This window comes from Arachis hypogaea, chromosome 9 (genome assembly GCF_003086295.3).
Source record: "Arachis hypogaea cultivar Tifrunner chromosome 9, arahy.Tifrunner.gnm2.J5K5, whole genome shotgun sequence".
Classification (NCBI taxonomy): Eukaryota; Viridiplantae; Streptophyta; class Magnoliopsida; order Fabales; family Fabaceae; genus Arachis; species Arachis hypogaea.
Genome location: NC_092044.1, coordinates 1,593,608 through 1,616,755, shown reverse-complemented (window position 1 = coordinate 1,616,755; position 23,148 = coordinate 1,593,608). Strand labels below are relative to the sequence as shown.

The window sequence follows — 23,148 nt, the reverse complement described above, 5'->3', positions numbered from 1 at the left end:
ATAGAAGATAACTTATCTTTTATTTAAAAAAGAGTTTGGTAAAATACTAAAATTCACCTAATAATAATAATATGAAATTGAGTTGAATTGAGATATTTTACAGGAAAATTATTAGGTATATCAAGAATATCGGTGTTCTAATTATTTTAATCGTTGATCTTAATTAATATATATTATATATATTTTTTATAATTCAGATCAACAGTTAAAATAAGTGGAATACCGGTATTTTCAATATACCTGAAACTATTCTATTGAAACTATTCTATTCCTATATTCAGAGGAAACAAGTACTCTGTTTGCTTTTGCAATGTTCCCATTACAATGCACCAACAATCATATCATATCACAAGTTATGATATTTGATTCAATATATATAATGTCATTGTGGAAACTTCCCCAACCTTGTTGAAAGAAGGAAAATCAATCTCTTCTCTAAGGTGACAAAAAGAAGAAAAGATTTGAAATTGATGAAAAAGTTGTGTTCTCTCAAATGAAGAAAGGGAAGAAATGAAAAGAAAATACAATTATTCAATGCATAGGGCGGGGCCATAGCTATATATATGGCTATAGGCTTCAAATAAAAGATATATATGATGATGATAAATTGCCAAAAATGTTATTTATATATTTAAAGCTTAATATAGCCAAGTCATGATAAAATCGAACTTCTCTTCTCACCATAAATCATGTCAACATAGGACACAACCATAAAGCCTATCTCGTTTTTGTCAAGACCACCCATGTATATGTGATAATGAAATTTAGCATGCCCATCAATTGAACCACTATTTTAGTTTTAGAGTAAAACCTCTTTCTGGCTCTTATCATTTTTTAATTTACAAACATGTATTTTAAGATTGGAAAATGACAATTCGTTTCTTATTTTTTTTTTTTCATTAGATGCATGAGTTCTTATATCCTTCTTTTTTAGTAGACGCACGAATCTATTCGTAAGAATTTTTGGTAAAGAATAATAAAAAATATTACGTGTACTGTAATTTATATGATCTAATCTTCATCAGTCTTACGTGAATGATAATCATTCGATTAAGACGATTTAATTTTTACATAATCATCAAAATGATATTTTCTGTAGTATTATTTTGATGACTGTATAAAATAAACGGTCACAATCAAATGGTTATCATTAATATAGGAAAGACAAAGAATATATCATACAAATTAACATCATACATAAGTATTTTTTGCTATTTTTTATCGAAATTCTCATAGAAGGACTCATGCATCTAAAAAAGGCCAGGAACCAAAAATTAAAGAAATTTTACTCTTAAGTTTCTATAATATATTAAGTTTCTTCTTCTCCTATTCGAAGAAAAAGATTCTACGGTATTTTAGTAAATTTATATCATTTTAAAAATTAAAAATGTTTCAATTTGTTTTTTTAATTTTTAAAATTTTTTATAATCAAATATTACATAATAGTTTTAATTTATAGTTTAATATACAATATATTTATCAATTTTTTTAGATATAAATCTTATATTTCCTCCTGAATATACACATGTTACTTGACAATTTCTATAAATAAAAGTTTGGCCCTCGAAAAAAGTTAAAGGTGCTCTCGGTTATGTATGTGTGTCATTTAGTGAAATTATTATTATCTTTTTAAATTAATTAATATATATGAGAAATAGGGGTCCATGTTGCCATGGTTTGCCACTACTTTAGGAAATAAGAAGAGATGACGATAACCTTATGTTTTGTCCAAGAGTGAGTGTGATGGTGGTGGCAGCATTCATTTGTTATTTTGTTATTCTTCCTTTTTGCTTTTGAGTTTTTGTTAAGGATTTGGATTTCCTTGACAATGCACCTTCCATTTTGTTTTGGTTGTTAAACTTGTTTCTATCAATCAATTCATTGCTAAAAGTTCAAATTATATTATGTAATCCATAGAATTCATATATGAATTAATATAGTTGGCAATACTTTTTGGTATTTGGGAGCTAGTAAGAAAATGATTGTAAGAGTAAGAAAAATTGAATCTTGCCAAGCAAGAAATTTATAAGAGTATTCTAATGATTGAAGCAATTTTTTGTATTATATGATATGAGTATGTTTATTGGGAAAAGAAATTACAAGTTTTATAAAACATATATAATATAATAATAAGAAACTAACTAATAATCTAATTACTTCATTAGATTAGAAATTTATATCACAATTTTTGAAATAACTTTTTAGATGCACATACATAGAGATGGTAAATGGGTCTAAATTTGTCGGGTTGGTCCGCGTAATTTACAAAAAAACGGGCCGAATTAAAAATTTGGGACTGCCAAAGAGTAAAAGTCTATCTAACTCACATTGCTTAAACTGCGAGCTTTGACAAGGCGGGGCGGACTTCTCCGTCGGGCTTAATTTTTTTTGGTAAGGGAGTGTTTTTACAATTTTTTTGCTAAAATCTAACTTCCTCCAACCCAACTTACAAAAATATGAAGATGAAAATTGAGTGTTTTAGATTATGTTTATGTTATTTTAGAGACAATATTTATAATTATGTTTTAGATTATGTTTATTTTGCTTTGAAGATAATATTTATAATTACAAAAACTTTAATGTTTGTGAATATAATATAATTTTTTTATACTTTTAGAAATTATAAATTTATTAATATGATTGTGAAATTATATATATAATTTAGTAGTTAACCCTAAAATAAAAAAAAGAGGAGTTTTGACGGACTTAGTCCACCAACCCGCAGTTAAAGAGAGTAAGACGAGATTATAGAACTGTCTCATTAGATGAAACAGAGCGGATCAGTCTGCTAAATGACGGATTTCTGATGGAACGGGGACGGACTTCTGACGGGACGGGAACGAACTTTCCCGCTTACCACTCTTACACATATATATGACGTTACTGTTAATAAATATGTGATTTGCAGGAAATATACGTAGTTGGTAACTTGGTATACAATATGATATGTTAATATAATAATTTATTAAGAAAAAGGATAAACTATAAATGTTATATGAAATGTCCTCAAATTAAAAGAGGAAAAATATCATAACATAATATATGTCAGGTGAATTAATAATTCTCTTTACTCATCTTTGAATGGTAAAACTATTCATAATTCATGAAAAAGAAAATAGATAACTAAAATGCCGAACTAACTATTTCAAATTCTTTTCTTGTTTTGAACTATTTCATTTTTTTTTTGGGTCAAAACGAATGTCTTATAGTGCAGAATTGTTTTTGTCATAGCAGAGTTGTTTTTCCTCGTAATCACAATAGAAAACTATTTTTTGGGCTGGGTCATAATATAACACTTATCAGAGATGAAACTTTTAGGAGGAAAGGCCCAACAAAGAAGACCCGTTATGATTTTGTAATTCTACAAAGTAAAGCACAAATAGATGCAGAGGCTTTTAACCAAGTTGGAAGTTGGATCGGTTTAGTGATTAATTCAATAGTTTGATTAAACAAATATCAAAATTCGAATCTTCGAATCTTGTTTTATGCATGCAACAACCGATTGGCCAATGACATACTCTTAAATGGAGCTCCGATCCGCAATCAATTACTCCTTAGCCTGCTAGGCTGCTGAGAGATTAACTCAAGTAGTAAATCATGTGTCTTTTAATATGTTGTATCCAAATTCCAATTTTAACAAATGCCAAGTAGTGAATAGAAAGTAGGATTCCTTAAGAAAAAAGCACAAATAGGTGTGTATGGTTCCTAAGAACTAAAGGAGAACCAGGAATACATATTGATCCTTTAAAAAAAGGATATTATAGACAAGTAAAAAACTCAACTCTCTTGACAAAAAAAAATGTAAATATCAAACTAGTAAAATAAATGACTAATTATCTTGAAGGCTTATTGCCAAAAGCAAATGGCCACATTGTGGACACAATTCCTTCCTTTATTCATTCTTCACACAAGAACACTAGAATGTAATAGCTGTGATGTATTTATAGAAGGGAAGAAAAAACAATTAAAAAAGGAGGAAAAAAAACTGTACATTTCAAGGAAAAATGATGCATCTAGGTTGGCTTATTTCCACTCTGAGTTCTCTCCAAAATCTTAAAAGCCAGCAATATATTCTCATATAAGTGAACCTAAGTAGCCAAGATGGGGTTTCTTCCTTCATCTATCTCAATAGTTAGTAGATGCTTCGGATCCGACCCGTTTGGACCCTCCAAGTAAAGTGTCGGAAGGTAAGCGTTGTACGCCGGCAGGTAGCGAGAAACGAAATCTCTCACCTGCACAATGCAAACCATGAAGAAAACAATCTTGTGTTAAGGTCATGAAAAGACATCATTGGTCATTGGTCAAGCAAGTAAAAAAATTGAATTAATCATCCAAACATAAATAAGGATGTGGAGTTAGTATTCTAAAGGTTTCAAACATAGATTTGGTTCCTCAAATTTTAAATCAGATAGTTGTTTAGTCCTCTGATATTATATTTAAGCATCAATTTGTCATTAAATTGAATAATAAACGGACCTCATCATCAGACATTCCAGGTTTTCCAGCCTCTCTCATCGCAATCTCAGCCTGCGAATTTGGACAACATGCGACAGAGACGTATGTGTTACACTAGGTTCCGAATATAAACATTGTACAATTTAGTAAAGGGGTGTCAAAAAGCAGAGCTACCTGCAAACGCCATTGGTAGACACAACTTGGATCCTTAATCTTGATGACTATCCATGATTTTATGAATTTGTCCCATGCATCATAATAACCTTCAAGGTTTTTATTCACAGTTTCTAGCTGAAAAAACAAGCACGAATGATTTTAGTTAGAACATAACCTACATAAATCGCATCTTTGGATATTCAATATCAACAGCTCTATAAGCAAACTAAATATGAATTTCTAGTTCTGACCTGAGGATCAACAGCCTTCACAACTTCCGTAGGAAGAGGCTTGAAGCCGAGCATCCAACCCTCAAATAACACAACCTAGACAGTCATTCATGCACAATAATTGAAGTATTAAAAACTCGACATCTGTATTTGTTTCATGGCAAGGCTAACCCCAAAAATTTCATTATACTCTTAAGTTTAGTTCAGCCAGAAAACCATTTTTCTTTTTTTCCAAAGCTGGATATCACCAACCTTAGAGCCTTATAAAGAATTCATGTTAATTGACATCAGTAAGATTTGGTCTGTTTGCCTTTTTACTTCATCGGTTACAACGTGATACATGACAGAGCACAATGGCGTCGTTTGATTCATGTAGCCGACCCCACTTAGTGGGACAAGGCTTTGTTGTTGTTGTTGTTGGTTACAACGTGAAATTAATCTGTCAGGAAAAAAGGAAAAAAAAGAAAGGGATTAAGAATTACAATAGATAATATGTTACCGTAAGGGGTCCTTCGACCTCTGGCCAAGTTGAAGGATCAGCACGGTCGCCTCTTCCATTGAATGCAGACTGCAGAGGCAGAGAAATAAGCATCAGCAACAATGAAGCAAAAATGTATCAAAATAATGAAAATATGTCTAAGCTAAGCCCTTACTTTGTCATATCGAGGTGGCTTTATCTTCATACCTGAAAACTTCAAATGACAATGAATTATGAATAAAATACTTGAAGAAAAAATAAAAAAAATAAACAACTAAATTTTGTCCAAACCTTCTCTTGTCAATTTGGACAGAGCTGTTAAGGTTTCAACAGACAAAGGAAGATCGTGGCTTCCTGCATTTCCCCGGAACTGGGAAGCAACACGGCAAACAAAAATTCTAAGCAATCAAAACATATCTCCACACAATACTAATCACTCGCTACTCTTTGACAAATCATGTGGATAACTACCTCAAGAAGGGCATTTCCTGGATTAGCTTCTCTTAGTTTACCCTGCAACCAAAATACATAATTTGTCAGCATAACAACAAAAAAGATCAAGATGGTGGCACTAATGGAAAAGGCACGAGGTGATTACGGCTTTCTTATACCTGACCTTCAGCCGTCAAATAAAAGTCATCTATAGATATTGTTGCCGACTTCCTGAGAATTTCATCATATGATGTATCAGTCATATGTTAGCTCACTTCACTTTCAGACAGTAATTAGTACAACAAAGGATAATAAATATACACGGTTGATTCGAAGTTTAAAGCAAACCTGCCAGTCTTCTGAAAAAGATAATCAAGAGCAAACACAAGGGTCGTCTTTCCACAACCTTGGGGAGCACTAAATCCAATCTGAGCAATAGTGCAGAAATATTTATGATTAATTGATCATCACTAATATTCGGTATAGATGAAGGAAATTAATAGTAAGCTGCATAAAAGAAAATGAAACATTATAAGGAAAGAGAGAAGTGTGCAGTACACACCACTAAAGGAGGTATATCTTCTTCATTTTTGAATGTCGACCGATGTTGCTTAATCTGATCTTCGCACCAGAGGAAGACCGGTATATAATAGTGATAGATCCTAGCTTTTTGAGGCACCGTTAAGTACAACTCGTTCAACTGAAACAATTGAGATAGCAGCCGACCGTATAACAACCACTTATCTATGGACTCTGCAACCATCTCTGCAGTCACACCTATTTTTTCTAGCAAAGGCCCTGAGCATATAAACTCAAAAAGGTCCTGCACAGAGGAAACTTGAGCCGGTTTCGTAGGGAATACGGAACATAAAGGACCTTGCCTATATTCATTGATGCCAGTAGTATTTGTTGAATTAAAACCATGTTGCAGCCATGAATTTCCACTGCCTACAGGAAGCAATTTGAATCATAAATGGTAGCTAATTTTTCACAACAAAAGATTAAGTTATTTCAAAGAAGATATGAATTCGACACAGTTACAGTGTAATGTCAAGTTGTCAACCAATCATACATTGAGGTCTCTATTACAAAAATCAAATACTTCTAGCTGTCTTTAATGTTGCAAGTGATTGTATCAAAACAGTCACAATCATCATAAACACAACACAAATAGTCACTGTTCTTTTCATAATTTCTTATCCTGTTTCTGAATGAAAGAAGTTAGATTATGGTTGAAAGTTGAAACTCTAGCATAACACAAGACCTAATAATCCAACATGCAATCCCAATTTAAATTATAGAAACTCCGATATCTTATCATATAAACACTTATCCCAAAAGTTTAAGCTATTAGTTAGAGTCACAGTCCTCAATCTCCAAATTTATAATGAAAAAATCTCAAAGTAACAGAGTAAAGATAAACCAACACCACTGTTTTAATTAAACAAAATAAAGAGAACTTTTTTTTAATCAATATGATAAGATAGTTAAACAAGTAGAAATGAGTGAAAATTGAAGGAAGTGGATAGGGGAAAAAAGAAAAAAGTACCTGACTTTGAAGAGTGGGTTAGGAAGTGAGAGAGCTTAGAAGAAGAGAAATGCAATTTGAAATTGTTAGAAGAAGGAATGTTGATGTTGTTAGTGTTAGAAGAAGAAGAACAACAAGTGAAAGATGGCAAAATTGTTGGGTGGCATGGTTGAGATAACACATTCAGAGAAGAAGCCATGTTTCTCTGTGACTCTTCTTCTTCTTCTTCTCTCTAAGAGAGAGAAAGAGAAAGAGAGAGAGGAATGAAGGAGTGTTAGCCGCAGAGTTGAAAAATCAGGTTTTGTCGTTGACCCATTGAGGAACTCTTGTTCATTCATAAGCACATGATCATGATCACGATGATGATGATTGGGTCAGGAGAACCATAAAAATTCAAACCCCAAAAAAGAGAAAAAATAAATCTTTTAGGTTGATTTAGACAAAATTCATGAGAAAATTTATTATGGCAGTGAAAATGCTTACCTTGTTCTGTGACGGTGTGATTGAAGGTTCGATTTTCACTCATGAAAATGGAATCTTTTTCAATTGTTTACTTCTTCGGAAAGAATTCAGAGTTGAGAAGCAAATTAGTTATTGCTATGAAAGGTAAATTTCGTGATTTCGATTAAATAATAATAATAAATATTATGTGACAATTAGTTTTTTAATTTTAGTCGTGTAATTTGAGTTAATGATAGTAATACTTTTTTATTTTTAATACTAATAATATTGGTCTTTAGCAATTATCTTGTCTAAAAGTGGAAGGTGGATTTTTTGTGATAAAAAATAGTTTTTAAGAATTTTAGTATGATTAAGAAATTGTTTTTAGGAAATTTATATAAAAAAATTGAGATGTTACAATTTTCTATTTTTTCATAAGGAAAGTGTTTGGAGGTGAAATAAAATATTTTAGTATTATAATTATAATTAAATGTAAATAACTTTACTTTTTTAAAATGATGGTTTGAAAAATGATCAACTAAGAAAAGAAAAAATCTTTAGATAAATTTTCCAAATAATCTCATACCAAGAAACTAAACACAACATCATAGTCAAGCAGAATGAAAAAATGTTTTTTTTTTAATTATTATTATTTTAAAATAAACATACATTAAGAGAGTTATGCTACATATAAAATCTAAAATAATTGATAGCAAAGTAAAACTATAAAAGCAGAACATGCTATAAGAACCCAATTGTCCAAAGCATAAGATAGTGTCATTTGATACACAACACTAGAATTCAAAAATATCCAAGGCATAAAGATAATGTCATTTTGTTACACCCCACTAAATAATTAAAACCATGCAACTTTTGAGTTCAAAAGATGTTCCAAAGGCCTAAGATCTTGTCATTTTGTTACATCCCCACTGAACAATAATAATATTCATCACATTTGAGTTTGAGAAATGTCACATAAGATGTTGCATTTTGTTAAGAAATTATCCAAGGCAAGAAGGTGCCTAATCTTGGCTTTGTGGTTCTATCTCAAACAACTCAGCATGAACCCTAGCCAAAATGATGAAATAATGTATTTACAAAGATATTCAGAAAAGAATAGGATAAAAAAAATGAATGGAAAGATTAGATTAGAAACAAGATTTTCTGTGATGAGTAGTGTACATATAACTTAGGAGTCCCTTTTTGCATTTAATTGTCATTCTCAATCATTGATAAATCTTCATTCTTCAGAACATAGTTTCAGGTAGTTTTGGTGGAGACAAGGACCCTACACATTTAAACTGAAAACACAAAATCAAATGTCGTTTTTAGTTGCTTCTTCGCGAAGTTATGAAAATAGAAAACACTGAAACTAAAAATATAAACCAAATAATGCACAAAAGTTGTACCTTGTCTTGACTGTACTTCGAGCGAATCGCAGTTAGAGGGCATCCATTGATATTCAACTGCAGATCTTGTAATGCAAGAACTGTGGTTTTCAAATCTGATGCTTTGTAACAAGCATAGTGCTGAAGAGTTGGATTCTGTTTCATAAACAATGGTTTTTCGCTTTTTTACTTTGCTTCACATGCAAGTAAAGAAGACATGAATTAGAGACAGTACTAACCCATGGATGTTTTGACTGATCCAATGTCCATTTGGCAAGGAACACAGCTGATGCAGCAATGGTAGATGGAAGGAAATTCAAGAAACTATATTCCATCAATGTTAGTTCAGCTAGATAGTTGGCCAAGTACTCCAATTCAAGGCTCGGACTCTGCGAAAATTTTCGGAAGATGAGTTAAAGCCTACTTTTCACAGTATGGATTGAGAATCAAATATGATATTATATGATATGAAAACATAAACAAGTTTATAAAAGATCAAGATACTGATACAGTAATTAAGATTCTTTTCACCTTGGATGATGCTTGAGCAGCTTGAAGAAACCTCCTAAAAAAACCAAGAATGTAGCAAGAAAATTGCATTAAGGATCTTCAAAATCACATTTTGAAATTCCCTTTATCATAGGGATATGAAAATTATTACCTGAGGAAACTTATTGTAGTGGGAGCAAAAAGCTGATATCCAGAAGATTTCAACACTTGGCTCTCCATTTTCAGTACCTGCAGTTTACAATAACTATACATTGCAAATGGTTCCAAAAACTATGCATAATCATGTGTATACATATGTAAAAGAAACTGCACTCATTGATTTCTAATTAGTTTAATTATTATGCACTATCAGTGTAAAAGAGTTTTGCATTGTCATCTAATTAGGTGCGAAAGTAGGACATACCTCCACTTTCGTGTATGTGTTGTCTGTGATGTAGCAAAAATCTTCGATTCGTGGGGCATTAATTTCTTCATACTTCCTTCAATCACAGAAGACAAATTGACATCTTCAAATACATTAAAATGACTGATAAAAGTTCTTCAAGATTAGTAATCATACATAGCAAAAATCAAAGAGTACTAAGAATACTTGCTATAATTGATGTCAATTAGCATAAGAAGCATGTTTCACCAATGGCTAAATTTGGAATCACAGCAGCATCAACTTAAATGAAAATCTCAATTTCAATATCCTGATAAAAGGGCTCATTTGAAGAATATTAATGCAAATTCATGAAAAGTCTTCATTGAATTCGAGAACTCACGAGGCGATTAACATGCATGTGATCCCAAGTAGCTGAAGTCTCTGTCTTTCTATGTAATTTCTGGAGAGAAACCAATCTATGAGATACACAGTGAGATAAAGAGTGTCTAGTCCCAATCTGTATTCCTCAGAAACCTGAAAAAGTAACATTGGAAGGAGTAAGAACACAATTTGGCTTATGTAATACAAAGAAAAAGTTTCCATTTCTTTTTCTTTTTCTCATAAATTTGTTAAGTTACATGTCTCCAAAGTAAATTAAAATCTCCATTGTCCTCATGGAATCTCTATGATATTTTCACATTCTTTTTGGGGCATTATGATATCTGTAACACTAGTATTTTAGCTACACTTTACATTCCATCATTGTATTATTTGAGAAAAATAAAATTATGCAAACCTCTACAAGCCAATCGACCAGTATCCCGCGCATGCTTTGAGTAATGTCGTGCTGCTTTGTGTCCATAAAGTTAGGATTCGGCCTTCTTGCGAGCTGGAAAAGAAAAATACATTACACAAACAAATTCAAGACAACAAAATATATAAGAAAAGCATATGATATGACAGAATAGTTATGCTAATTATTCCAGTTGTATGAAACTATTAGAATTCAGGAACCTCACAATGTTACAAGACTCATCATGTCAATTATAAAGTTTATAACTATCTTCTGCTTATTAAGAGCAAGGTTTCTTAGGGTGATAGAGGCAATAAGATGCATAGTTCCTAGTAAGCTGGTACAAAGATGGGTACAAGGTTCGTTTCGATACACAATTCACTACCTTTTTGTGATTACATTACAAGTATTCCTTCAGAAAATTTGGTATGCAATGTACAGACAAATGAGATCACCAAGGTAATTAGTAATTATCACAAAGCAGAAGAGTGCTGCATATGGTGGCATGAAATTTATAACACAAACCTCATAAACTCGCAAGGTGTTGTAGATATCAGCAGCATAGAGGCTGCACAACTGAGGATCTTCATTATCATCATCTATGTTAGCAATCTCTGGATCCCTTAATGCAATTGGAAAAGGGCTACACTTCTTGGCTGCAAAAATTTCAAAGTACTGCATGTCAGTAAAAGTATACAGCAGAGAAAAAGACATGAAAAAATGTCAATAGTGAAAGTTATTCACTTTGTTAAGGCACACAAAAATCATTAACCAGGATAGAAATAAAAGTTCAATTGTTTCAAATATATGTCAGCTATGTTAACACCAATGAGAATTTGCACTACATAGAACTTAGTACTTGTGAAGAGATATATCATAACAACATCAACAAAGATGTTTTATGTATATGATTTTCAAATCACATTTGCCAACCCACTTTCTATCACTTTATTGTTAATAAAACAAATATCACTTTATATACATCATGATCTATTTTTGAAAAAGACAATATTCAATATGGTAACTAAAATCACAAAAGTTAGAGTATTTAAGTTTTAAGAATTGCAACACCCTACTTAATATGCAGGGTAACATATAAACATTGCAGACTTGGGCTGTGATAAAAAAGACAGCAAAAACCTTTCTTCTGCAAAATCAAAGGCAGAGGAGAGATTCCTGAGGCATGAGTTTTATCATCCTTGCCACTCTCTTTCACACTTAGCCTAATGAGTGCATTGTTTTCTGAATTAATTGAACAAGATGCATCTTCTGATTTAAGACCTGGCTCCGGAAAACTCTTTGTTTTGCAGTGAACTCGAACATGTTGCTGCGCAGCAGCAGAAGGCGCCACTTTGGAAACATTGATTCGACTAGCCATTGCCAGCTTGCTCTTCTTACCCTGGCAGTAGTCACAAACATCACTCTTCAGCAAGGACAATGATAGTGAGAAACCTTCCATGAATGCAGTATCAATCAACCAACAAGAAAATACTTTTGTTAAGAACCTGAATTTTAGTTGAATTGAAACAGCTCCTGTAAGTATTCTCACAGAAAACATTAGTAACATCCTGAAGAACAGCTCTCTTCTTGCGCTGAAGACAAGCATTATCAGAAACTGCTCTTTTTGGATTGGCTCGCAGCTGCGGCTGCTTCTGATTCTGCTGCTTTGCTGGTTCCTTCACTGGTGGAAGCTGTCCTGATGCACGAAATGCAGCAGCTCGAGCACGAGTCAATCGACAAGGGAGCTCTCCAGCTTTCAAAGTGACACTATTTTCTTTCATGTCTGCAAAGATTCTGTTCCACAACAGAAAACAGTGCAGACACTAAATCTTGATGTAAGAATAATCCTGCAACCAGAATGCATGAAATTCTAAGTAAGAAAACAATATAATTTTGAAGTGGTAGGAGGTTTGAAGTGGATCAACAAAACAAGTTCAAAGCAACACAAATTCACTAAGAACTATCAAGCACCTGCACCACTTAAGCTTTTCTTTCTCTATGTTTTGAAATTCAGAAAGTGAGTAAGTTAGATCAAAACCAAGCATATCATAGCTGTTTGAATCACAACATAATTCAATTTATCCCTAAACAACAAACATTAAGCATAATTATAGAAAGAGACAAAGACACAGAGAGACTCTTCTATTACAATAGAAAGCAGATCAAGATAAGGCCTAATTGCAGCAAAATATTCATATACTTAGAAAAGAATGATTAAGATTTTATGGACAATGAAAATTCTTTTAAACAAACAAAAAATAATAAAATGTTTTTGTAGGGTAAGTTCCATTGAGAATGTCTTATCAATCACATAAGTTTCTTTGAAAGAAAAATAAAAAAGATGCCTAATTAAAAAATTATACATGTAAAAGAAGTTAAAGAACAAAGAAATAAAACAATTCTCATCCAATGAAAAATTCAAGCTCTTGTGCAATGTAACAGCTACATGAAAAAAAATAAAAAATAAAAGACAAAAATAAAAAAGGTTAAACATTAAGAAGCAGTAAGAAATAAAATGCTAAAATGTTATCTTTAAATATTTCATCTCAACCACATTCAAATGCATACTCTTACACACTCTTACTTAAGCCACATTGTTCTTACATCTTCAGATAGTGAAAAAAAATATCTAAAAAAACCAACTTTCTATTCATTTCTTGACTTTTTTGTAGCATTTTGACCATTTTCTAACAAACCTATGTAGCAAAAATCAAAATTAGCCAACATTAACCACAAACTCACTTCAAGATTCTTCATTTTACTTCAAATCCAAAGGCTTTACCCTTACAAAATTAATAAACCAGAAAAAAAAAAACTTTTTTTAATTATTTTTTCAGCTTGAGTTGAGAGATAATGCAAATGATGAAGTATAAGGACCTGGGTCTATCTATATCTTGAAAGCTCCATTACCACCACCTCCATTGAAGAGAGATAGAGGTAGGAGCTCAGAGAGAGAAAGCTCCAAAGTTCTTTTCTTTCTTCTCTTTTTTCTTTGAAAGAAGCAGCTTTTGGAATGGGAAGAGACTGAGCGGGATGTGGATGTTTAAAAATCTTGTCCAAAACAATGGTGGAGAATGAAAGAGAACCTAATAGAAAAAGAAAAAGAAAAATAATTTTTTATTGGAATAATAATATAATAAAAAGGGGACACAGTGGCAGTTGTTGACCATTTGTTTGACTAAGACAGTTCATTCAGAATGTAACAGACAAGTAATTTAATTTATGGTAGGATTTGCAGTAAGATTAGGGTAAGATCTAGTACTACATACTAGTTGTTTTGAATATATATGCATGCAGCTTTTTATTTTATGTTTCAAGTAATTTTCAAAGTGATTCCTATGTATATTTTATAAAATAAAGGTTCAATTGAAAAACGCAAATTCTTTTTAGCGTGGGAGAGAGACGTGTATCACATGATAGTGTAAGAAAAGAAGTGTTTTACGTTGCTCTGGGTTAAACAAATCGGTGCCTCCAATTTTTTTGTATTGTTTTGTTTTTTTAAACAATCAATCATAAATTAATGTTGAAATCAGATTCTCCAATTTTTATTTTCAAAAATAAAAAAAAAAATTAAAAATACAAATCGGACCCTCTAATTTGATCATCATCTTTTTCATACAAAGAACTCGCATGGTCCAAGTTCCTCAGACTGAAACTGAGCGAAAACTGTCTCATATATTAGTATAGCACCCAAAAAACTCATACTCATGCACAACACAAACCAGGTTTCCATGACAAAAAAAATTAGCCATTGAAAAAACTGAATTTATTGATTCTCAAAATTATAAAGGAATTTTTATTTTATTAGTCTCTTATATTATTTATTATGGATCAATTTATTTTACAAAACTAAAATCACATTAGTCATTGGAGTGTAATTTATATCGATACTTATTTGTAAGTATGATTAGAAAAATAAGACATTTTTATTTTAAAAATTTGCTGATTTTATTGTAAACAGCGGCAAAAAATTTTAGAGAATAAAAAATCTAGATATCGAATTTTGTTATGATTTTTAGTATATACCTTCTAAATAGTTATACTAATATTTTCATAAAAATTTGGATCAAACACATAAATTGTTTGTCAAATATAAAAAACATCCGTCACTTATAAAAATATATTTTTTATTATTGTTATGATATTTAATTTTTTTTTAGATTTATTCATTGTTTGTTTTTTTGAATTAATTTTATTAGCAATACAAATTTTTTGTTATTATTTTAGTAATTTATCGACACTTCTTCTAAAACGGCAAAACCTTCCATACATGCAAATTGAGTTAGAATTAGTATACTATATATAGTTCTTGGTGATAGAATTTGCAATTTGGTGAATATGGTGAACTTCCAAATATATATATTTTTAGTTCAACTATTGATATTAGTTTTTTTTTTTTTTTTCTCAACATATTTCCCCTTCTTGTATTGTCAATTCACAATGTGAAATGTTAGGTGAAGGGGTGAGATAACTAATAACTTGAAAGTTGAAACATCCCAAATATTCAAATGTCTTAATAGTTAATACACACAGTATAGCACCAAAGGCACAAGAGAGAGTTAGTTATGGTAGCTAGATGCATGGAAGTGTGTTAAAATAGTAAAAGACAAAGCAATTGAATTGAAACATTTCAAAAAAATTTGAATTTTTTTGGAACATGTATAAGATAAGGAAGATTAAGGAACACGGGAACAATAATTTGATATCATTAGCACGTGACTTAGCAACTTTATGATAGAAGATATATAACCAAACCCCTTTGAATATTCTCATTAGTTCTAGCTACACTTATTGTTAATTTTTTAGTCCTAAGTTTTAGAATATCTAAATATGTATGAATTACTATTTAAATCCAATTTATTTAAATTTAAATGTAGACCAATAGAATCATTCACCAAGGTGGTCCATGATAAGCTAAGATGGTAAATGTGTTTAAGTCAACGTAGATCCAAAACTACTCACTACAATTCTCTCTGTAGTAGTTTCCCCTTTTAAGCTTTTAGGTGAAGAAAGTAAAAACATAGCTTTATTTACAACGAGACTCACATGGTTAAAGCAATATTTTGTTAATTAAAGCAGGATTGATACTTAATTATCTTATTCATAGTTTATTTACTAAAAGTAAATTGAGATTCTTCTAATCCATAGGGTAAGCGGCTGATAAATATTAATTATGTCAAATTGATAATATAATTTAACCTTTAGAAGGTTGTTTATCTCATGTGAGTTCAAATTTTATTTTGGATTAAACTTTTTTAAAATAAAAAATTGATAATATAATAAAATAATACTTTGATAATATTTGAATCAGGATAATAGAACTCACACATTATAAAAATTATAAATTTATTAATGATTAAAATATTATTTCATTAGTTTACTAATTTTTTTATTTTAACTTTTTTTTCATTCAGATTAAATGAAACATCACACGCCACTGGATATATTAGCACGTATAAATCTCATTTTTTCGAAAATAAATAATTGGTTTAGGACAAAAGAGGATAATAATTAATAATGATGGATTTGTCTATCTAGGTTTTACTATTCGTCTATTCCATATCAATTTAAAATTTAAGATCTAAAAATAACGAAATCGTTATTTTTCATCAATAAAATAATTTATTTTATATTTTTGTTCTGAAAAAATTATTTAGTCACCCCACCATGTATTTGTATATAAATATATGTTGTAAGTTTAGTTTATTTTTAATATGTATTTTGTATTTCAACATATATTTTATACTGGTGATTAATTTTAGTGTACACATACTATAATGGTAGCTAAAATTTATATTCTATAGCATTATCTCATTCACTTGTATATATTCATTCATCAATTACAAAGAACATCACTAATTCACCATCAAGTTTATTTACTCTTCTTCATTCTATGCCGTTGATGAAATCACAACATGAACAGTGTTTTTAAATAAAAATCTCTCTAATAATGGATTTAAATAGAAAAAAAAAAAAAACAAACCAATGCAAGACAATCACCAACAGGGATATGAAGAACGAATACAAGGCTTAGAATGAGAATGAGAAGGAGAAACCAAAGAGCTTGAACCAGAAAAGGAATCCATAAGCACAAGCAACTATGGAAATAGATGGGGGCAGAATTCAAAGTGAAGAAAACTTCATATGCAAAGGAATAATGTATAGTTGAATGCAAAAGAATGTAGAGGCTGCTAAGCAGTTCTGCTGATCACAATAAAATTTATCAGCTAAAACTGTGTGGATTTGAAAAAACCTGTGTATAATTAGAGCTCTAAACAGGTTTATAAAGGCTCTAACCTTGTTTTTTTATGGGACAATATAGTAAAGATCAACATAGCCAAAGTTTAAAACACAAGATAAGGGACCTATAATCTGTTTCATAAGTATTAAAATTATATAATTTCATTTTAGATTGTTTTCGTTCTTGAAAGAGCAAACTATAAAACACAACTAGAACATGACCTAGACTCTATTTCATCAGTATGAAAATTATATAATAGCATCTGAGTTTTTTCCTTCTTGAAGGAGCAAACCATAAAACACAACTAGAACAGGGACTTAGACTCTTCCATATATGTACCAGCTTCCTGTATAAATAAATTAAAATCGAATCTCAGCATGCTAACATTAACTCCAATGCAAATAATCAAATGCGGAAAAATAGACCAATCACATGAAAAGTAGGGGGAAATATTTAAATATTAAATCAAAACTATGAAACACTTGAAGCCATGACATGATTTAATTTTTATTTGTCAACAATTATCAATATATACAAGAAGATCATACTAAATTCAAATGAGATATCTTGACAAGATAAAAAAATAGAAGCAATATCACTTAAATATTGATGATTTTATAATAGGCAGTAACTATGATTACTCATGTAAGGGATTTAACAATCACAAATAATTATCTAAGTCACAATGTATGCAAATCGTATGATAAAGTAATTACAAAGCAAAACATTATACAAATACAAATGCATCCCCACACAAACAACAAAGTCATAACTAAAACAATGCCAAGATACACCATAAAAGATCAGATAAATCATGATGGTACCTTGCTTAATCAGTTGCCATCACACAAAACTTAACTTCTGTTCCCTTTTTCATTACTTTTTGCCATACTTTGCCGCAAAAGGTTTGAAGCGCATTATCCCCAGAGCGTGCAGTAAAAGTAATGTAATACATAAAGCCAGAAACAGCTTGGATATTAGCCTTGACAAGATGATCAAACTCAAAATTCGCATTCTACATGGTAACAACACAAATAATAATAACAATAATCATTAGTTAACGAGATTATAGACATAAACTAATATCAATAAAGCAAAAACCATCATAGACAATACATTTTGGTTATTGTAGACTTGCAAGGCTTGCTTAGCAAAATCGCACACGAGTTCGTCATATCTTCCACCCAGCTTCATGAGTCTAATTCCGCCAGCTAATGCATATCCAAACTCGGGAACATCAAATCCCTGTAAACAAGGTAGAAAATTCAAAACCTTAAAAGGTTAGAATATTCTATTATATAAAAGGAATAAAACAGAACAAAAAGAAAAAAAAAGAAGGTAAATTACTAAATTGTGTGCACATTGCTGCTGAAGGACCGGCTATAATACTCAGAAAGTTCAGCCTCAGTGAGTTGCTTACTAAAGAGACGCATAAAAGCTGGTTCTGAATCGCAATCGTCGTCGTCATCTTCATCAGAAGAAGTTACTTCCACCGTGTTATTCAGTTTATCATCCACATCATCCCTTCCTCTTTTTTCTCCAGCACTAGCCATCTCTCTCTCTCTAACAGCCAATCTGATTTCAGAATCAATCAATAAAGAACACAGAAACAGAAGAGAAACACGCGGAGTTTCAATTCAACGACGCATAAAATCACAAATTATGTGGATCGGAGAAGAGATGGCGGAGTACTTACTTGACTCGCCGGAACGTATGAACAAAGAGGTCGATGATGCTGGTTTTGATCGGATTCTGATTCTGTTGAATTGGTGTCACCTTGGAACTTTTTTTTTTGGTCAGGGACTCGGGCCACCAATGTGGCCCAGACCGAAAACAGAAGCCCATGCCCCAACCCCGACCCGGCATTCAAACTTGCGTATCCCACACTTTTTTTTCATTAGTTTAGCCCTCTTTATAGTCCAATTAGGATCAATTCTTGCTGTTGTTACACTTTCTGATTTCTAGTCTTTTATATCTTCCACACCAGAAATTTTATTTTACTAATTTTTCTATTTTATTCCTCTCTCTACTGATTTGATTTTTTGTATGATAGAAATAAATCAGTCTCCAAACTTAGTATCTATTTCTGTTATTGGAATACACTGACAATTAGTTTCTAATCATGCAGTCTTTGTCTACTCACATAGCAATAATGCATGTTCTGTTATCTCTACATCTTTAGTACAAATCTGGTATATAGGACTCTCAACAATTCTCTTTTTGTACAATTTTAAATTTCGATATCATGGACTGTCTTTCACAAAAATGATCTGATTTTGGAGGAACTTCCATTTTTCAAATTTTTTTCATAACTTCCTCCTAGCATCACTTGTGGATGGGTTCCATGATCTCAAGATTGAAATTCTCTTTTTGCTGCGAAATATAACCTGTCTTTATATTATATATACCATCTTCTCTTATAGACGAGTATAAACTATCCCCCTATTCATAAAACTAATTGGGGTTCTAATAATAACATCACAAATTTCTGGCGAAAATATATTTCTGATTTTGCTTTCATTCCAATCTTTTCCCATTTTAATGAGCTCTTCAACTTTCTGATAATCTTGTCTACTATTCTCCACCACCCTACCTATTTCAGCTAACCAATTATCTCTATATATTAATTTTCGAACCATTTTCAACATTCCAATTTTTTTTTCTCCTTAACAATTTTCGTCCATGTAAAATGCTTTTCCTTATCCACAAAAAATTTTTTTCAACCTGTGCCTTCAGAAATTGCCATCTGGGTAATAAATAGTTTGTAAAATTTTTATCCAAATTACATCTGAATTTTTCAAAGTTTTTCATACTTGTTTTGCAAGATGAACTATATTCTGCATTTCTAAGTCCTTGAAGTTCAATCTCCCTTCAATTTTACTCTTTGTTATTATGTTCTAATTCTTCCAATGAATATTTTTTTCTTTTTCGGATGTCACCTACCAAAATCACGCTACTCTTAAATTGATTCTCTTGCAAAATTGCTTGAAAAATTTTATCAAGTTCATAGCGTAGGTTGGTATGACTTGCACGAATGCTTTAATTAGTATTTCCTTCTAAGCTTAGTGTGTCCCCTTGGATTGATGGAGGTAAGTCTTGTCTATTGGGCTTAGCTCTTTTATTTTTCACATGAAACGACTAATCCTATCCTTTGATAATAGCTACAAAAACGGACATTGGAAACCGTTTGTTTGACATTTGGATTCGAGAATTACGACATTGTTTTTTGGGACGAAGCCAATTTTTCGTAATGTATAAATAAAAAATAAAAGGTATATTGAATCAAATGATGTGTAAAATGCAATGCTATTTACATAAATAAAATATTTAAAAAAATTATATAAATATAACTTTTTAAGATAAGTTATATTCGCATCCTAAATTAATTTTATGTAAATCACGAGAGTCTATTATAATTTACGATGAGTACATAATTCGTTATATCCTACAGCAGATTAAAAACAAACTCATTCAAGCATAATCTGCTGCACCCGGCTAAGGAGAGAAAGGAACAAGTAATAAATAAGAAAAAATATAACAGCTATTTTTGTTAAGTGATGTTATGATTTATGATGATTTAGGATGGATAGCAAACCATTTTTGGATAAATGTAAGAACAAGGCCAAGTGTGGCAGCCAGTAAGGCAATGATGATGGTCCATGGCGAGCAGAAAAAAAAGTGTTATAGGCTTCTCCCATCAAATTTAGAACCTTGATCTTACCTCTCTTGGATTCAAAATGCATATGGATTTGGTCTCTGATGTGAGCGAACAACGGCGTCTCAGACACCAGAATAGTATCCATCTTATTAAACAAATCAGCCACTTTCTTTGTCATTGGCTAAGCACCGATACGACACGCAATACGGACACGATATCACACGGATACGTCCACATGTTCTTTTTATAAAAAATTGGATACGACACGTTTAGGATAAGTTGTGAATTAAAATTTAAATAATATATTAAATTAATAAAATATCATACTGTAAATATAAGAGTAAATATAATTGCATAAAAAAATCTTAAAATTATGCAATTATTAAAAAAAAATTAATCTACTCTTGCCATCTCGCTAACAGAAAATGTATTAATTTCTTCTCCTCTAAGTTCATCATCTGCAAACACCACAGCTTCCATCATCTGCAAACACCACGCACCACACAATGTAGTTCTTCAGTTCATCTTCAACCTCTGTACCAAGAACGGCTAAGCTAGTGAGTAAGTAAGCTACCAAAGACAAACGATAAATAGATTTAGGTTTTGATTTATTAATTATTTTATTTTTAAATTTTGATTTGTTTTAATTTTAGAATATTTTAAAATTAAAAAGAAAAAATTGGTTAATCGGCCATAAAATCACAAAATCAATTGAAGATTTGCAGTCCAGCAAAAAAATCCGTCTTATGGACATCTGAATCGGGTTGGACTCGTTCGGATTCGTGACCGCTCCACTAAAATTCTGCACCGCAAGAAGACATGCTGCCAATATACTCGTTTAAAGTATCCACTGCGTGTCGGCGTCGGATTCGTGTTCGACACGGATACGCAGACACCATGAGAGAATCCGTGTTTCATAGGTCATTGGCTAGTTTGTTGATAAGTACATCAGCTAATCTGAGTTCCTTGACATCCTCAGGCTGGTCAATGAGAGAGTTCATGAACACTATAAATGAGCTAATCTCGAAGTTGTTGCGAAAATTAGGCCACATCTCATGGGCTACAAGATTGAGGAAGAAAGGAGCTGTTGAACCATCCACAGTTGACTCATAATCATGACTTATTTTCCTTGAAAATTGTCTCTGCAACCAACTTGATCCCTTTTTCTTCTCTGTGGAAATTTGTCACCAGAGTTTCTCAAATGTTAATAAACTAATTAGCCTTATTGAAGCATCAAACTCATTTTTGTTTCCTAATAAAGATAACAATTAACAAAGGATGCATGGGAGGGGAAAAGAAAAAGAGTTGCATCACCTTTAAAAGATTGAGTCTTTGGTGTTTTTTTTATCCCTGGTGCTACTCAAATCAGCTTTGTTCTCCTCCTCTGTACCGGTTAAACAATATTTCTACTTTTCTGGAATGAAAAACTACTTTTCTATATATGCACCTATTATGTATGTTATTTCAACTATATGGACCAAATTTTATTCAATTTAATGCAAACTAAAGTAGCCTTGATAAGTGGATTATGCTTTCTTATTGGCATATAGTAGCAACCGTGTAACTAAATTAAGGGTTCATGCATGTATTGTCCCTTAATTAAACCAAATATGTGAGTGCTATGAAAATTTTCCATGCATGATATGATATGATATATATACACGTTTCCATTCAAGAAGGATTAATTAAATACTAATTACATACCAACCTTATTTTATTCAGTACGATGTGCATTCTTGGTGGAGAATGTTGTTGCTCTAGCTCCCCTTTTTATGAGGAATTCTATCCTGCTATTCTTTTTTTTTTAATGCTTTGTTTTTTACATCTATTCAATTTTGATTTTTTTTTTAAACGGGGTACTTTACCAAGACTATTATTTTTTTTGGAAAAGTATTAGATATCAAAAGATTATTTGCCAACTTTTGACAACAATAATTAATTATTATTTTTTATTTTTTAAAAATAAAAAATAATCAGCATTAATAACCATTTTGAATTATAAAGATTAATAAAACAACCCTCCAAAGTCCAATCCATAATTTCGTATTCTCCTCTTTTCCATCACGATAACCCTCTCCTGATCACGCCCTACCCCCACTCAAACTACTCTCGCTGTCGTCGTCCCTTGAGAGTGCCTTCTTCCCTCGCGTTTTGCACTGCCTCCAACCACCGCAGTGCCTCGTCGCGATTCGTAGCCCTGCCATCACATCTTCGCTGTTCTTGTTAGGGTTGAACATGAATCAGATCAGATCGGGTATAATCAAACTTTCGAACCGATCCGCACTAAAATCATCGAATCGGATTGAATCCAATATCCGCAGTTTTTAAGCTTGAATCTGATCTGCACATTTGCGGATCGGATCGGATATCATATATCCGCAAAACACAAAAAATATTTTTAAAAGCTTATTTTTATTAAAAAATATCAATAAAATTTATTTTTTCTATTCTTTTAAATATGTTTACTCTTAAAA

The 23,148-nt window shown here is 31.5% G+C and overlaps 3 protein-coding genes across 7 annotated transcripts; all 3 read right to left on the bottom strand.

The window, feature by feature from the left end:
* Positions 1-3,849: 3,849 nt before the first annotated feature.
* On the bottom strand, positions 3,850-7,756 carry LOC112709823 (D-glycerate 3-kinase, chloroplastic). The gene is made up of 12 exons (XM_025761806.3): positions 7,301-7,756; positions 6,314-6,699; positions 6,100-6,179; positions 5,931-5,982; positions 5,791-5,832; positions 5,611-5,689; positions 5,495-5,526; positions 5,341-5,409; positions 4,863-4,937; positions 4,630-4,746; positions 4,477-4,527; positions 3,850-4,232 (listed from the first exon to the last, which is right to left on the bottom strand). The coding sequence occupies exons 1-12, from the start codon at positions 7,476-7,478 to the stop codon at positions 4,089-4,091; spliced, it is 1,305 nt and encodes a 434-aa protein (XP_025617591.1). The 5' UTR covers positions 7,479-7,756; the 3' UTR covers positions 3,850-4,088.
* Positions 7,757-8,475: 719 nt separating this feature from the next.
* On the bottom strand, positions 8,476-13,885 carry LOC112709821 (cyclin-A2-4). 4 transcript variants are annotated; one of them, XR_003156536.3, is made up of 13 exons: positions 13,653-13,833; positions 12,281-12,622; positions 11,916-12,174; positions 11,301-11,431; positions 10,779-10,871; positions 10,383-10,516; positions 10,022-10,097; positions 9,770-9,846; positions 9,640-9,673; positions 9,348-9,497; positions 9,130-9,264; positions 8,903-9,021; positions 8,476-8,788 (listed from the first exon to the last, which is right to left on the bottom strand). XR_003156536.3 is itself a non-coding variant. In XM_025761804.3 (12 exons), the coding sequence occupies exons 2-12, from the start codon at positions 12,554-12,556 to the stop codon at positions 8,968-8,970; spliced, it is 1,419 nt and encodes a 472-aa protein (XP_025617589.1). In that variant the 5' UTR covers positions 12,557-12,622; positions 13,653-13,885; the 3' UTR covers positions 8,476-8,967. The 4 variants fall into 4 exon arrangements, 2 of the variants coding, with proteins under 2 accessions (XP_025617589.1, XP_025617590.1); XR_011865218.1 differs by having other exon boundaries at positions 12,057-12,174; XM_025761804.3 differs by having other exon boundaries at positions 8,476-9,021; positions 13,653-13,885.
* A 3,251-nt stretch (positions 13,886-17,136) lies between these two features.
* LOC112709820 (uncharacterized) lies at positions 17,137-18,899 on the bottom strand. Of its 2 annotated transcripts, none has more exons than XR_003156535.3 (5): positions 18,713-18,899; positions 18,364-18,591; positions 18,133-18,261; positions 17,841-18,031; positions 17,137-17,362 (listed from the first exon to the last, which is right to left on the bottom strand). XR_003156535.3 is itself a non-coding variant. In XM_025761802.3 (5 exons), the coding sequence occupies exons 1-4, from the start codon at positions 18,859-18,861 to the stop codon at positions 17,846-17,848; spliced, it is 678 nt and encodes a 225-aa protein (XP_025617587.2). In that variant the 5' UTR covers positions 18,862-18,876; the 3' UTR covers positions 17,137-17,362; positions 17,841-17,845. The 2 variants fall into 2 exon arrangements, 1 of the variants encoding a protein (XP_025617587.2); XM_025761802.3 differs by having other exon boundaries at positions 18,378-18,591; positions 18,713-18,876.
* Between the last annotated feature and the right edge of the window lie 4,249 nt (positions 18,900-23,148).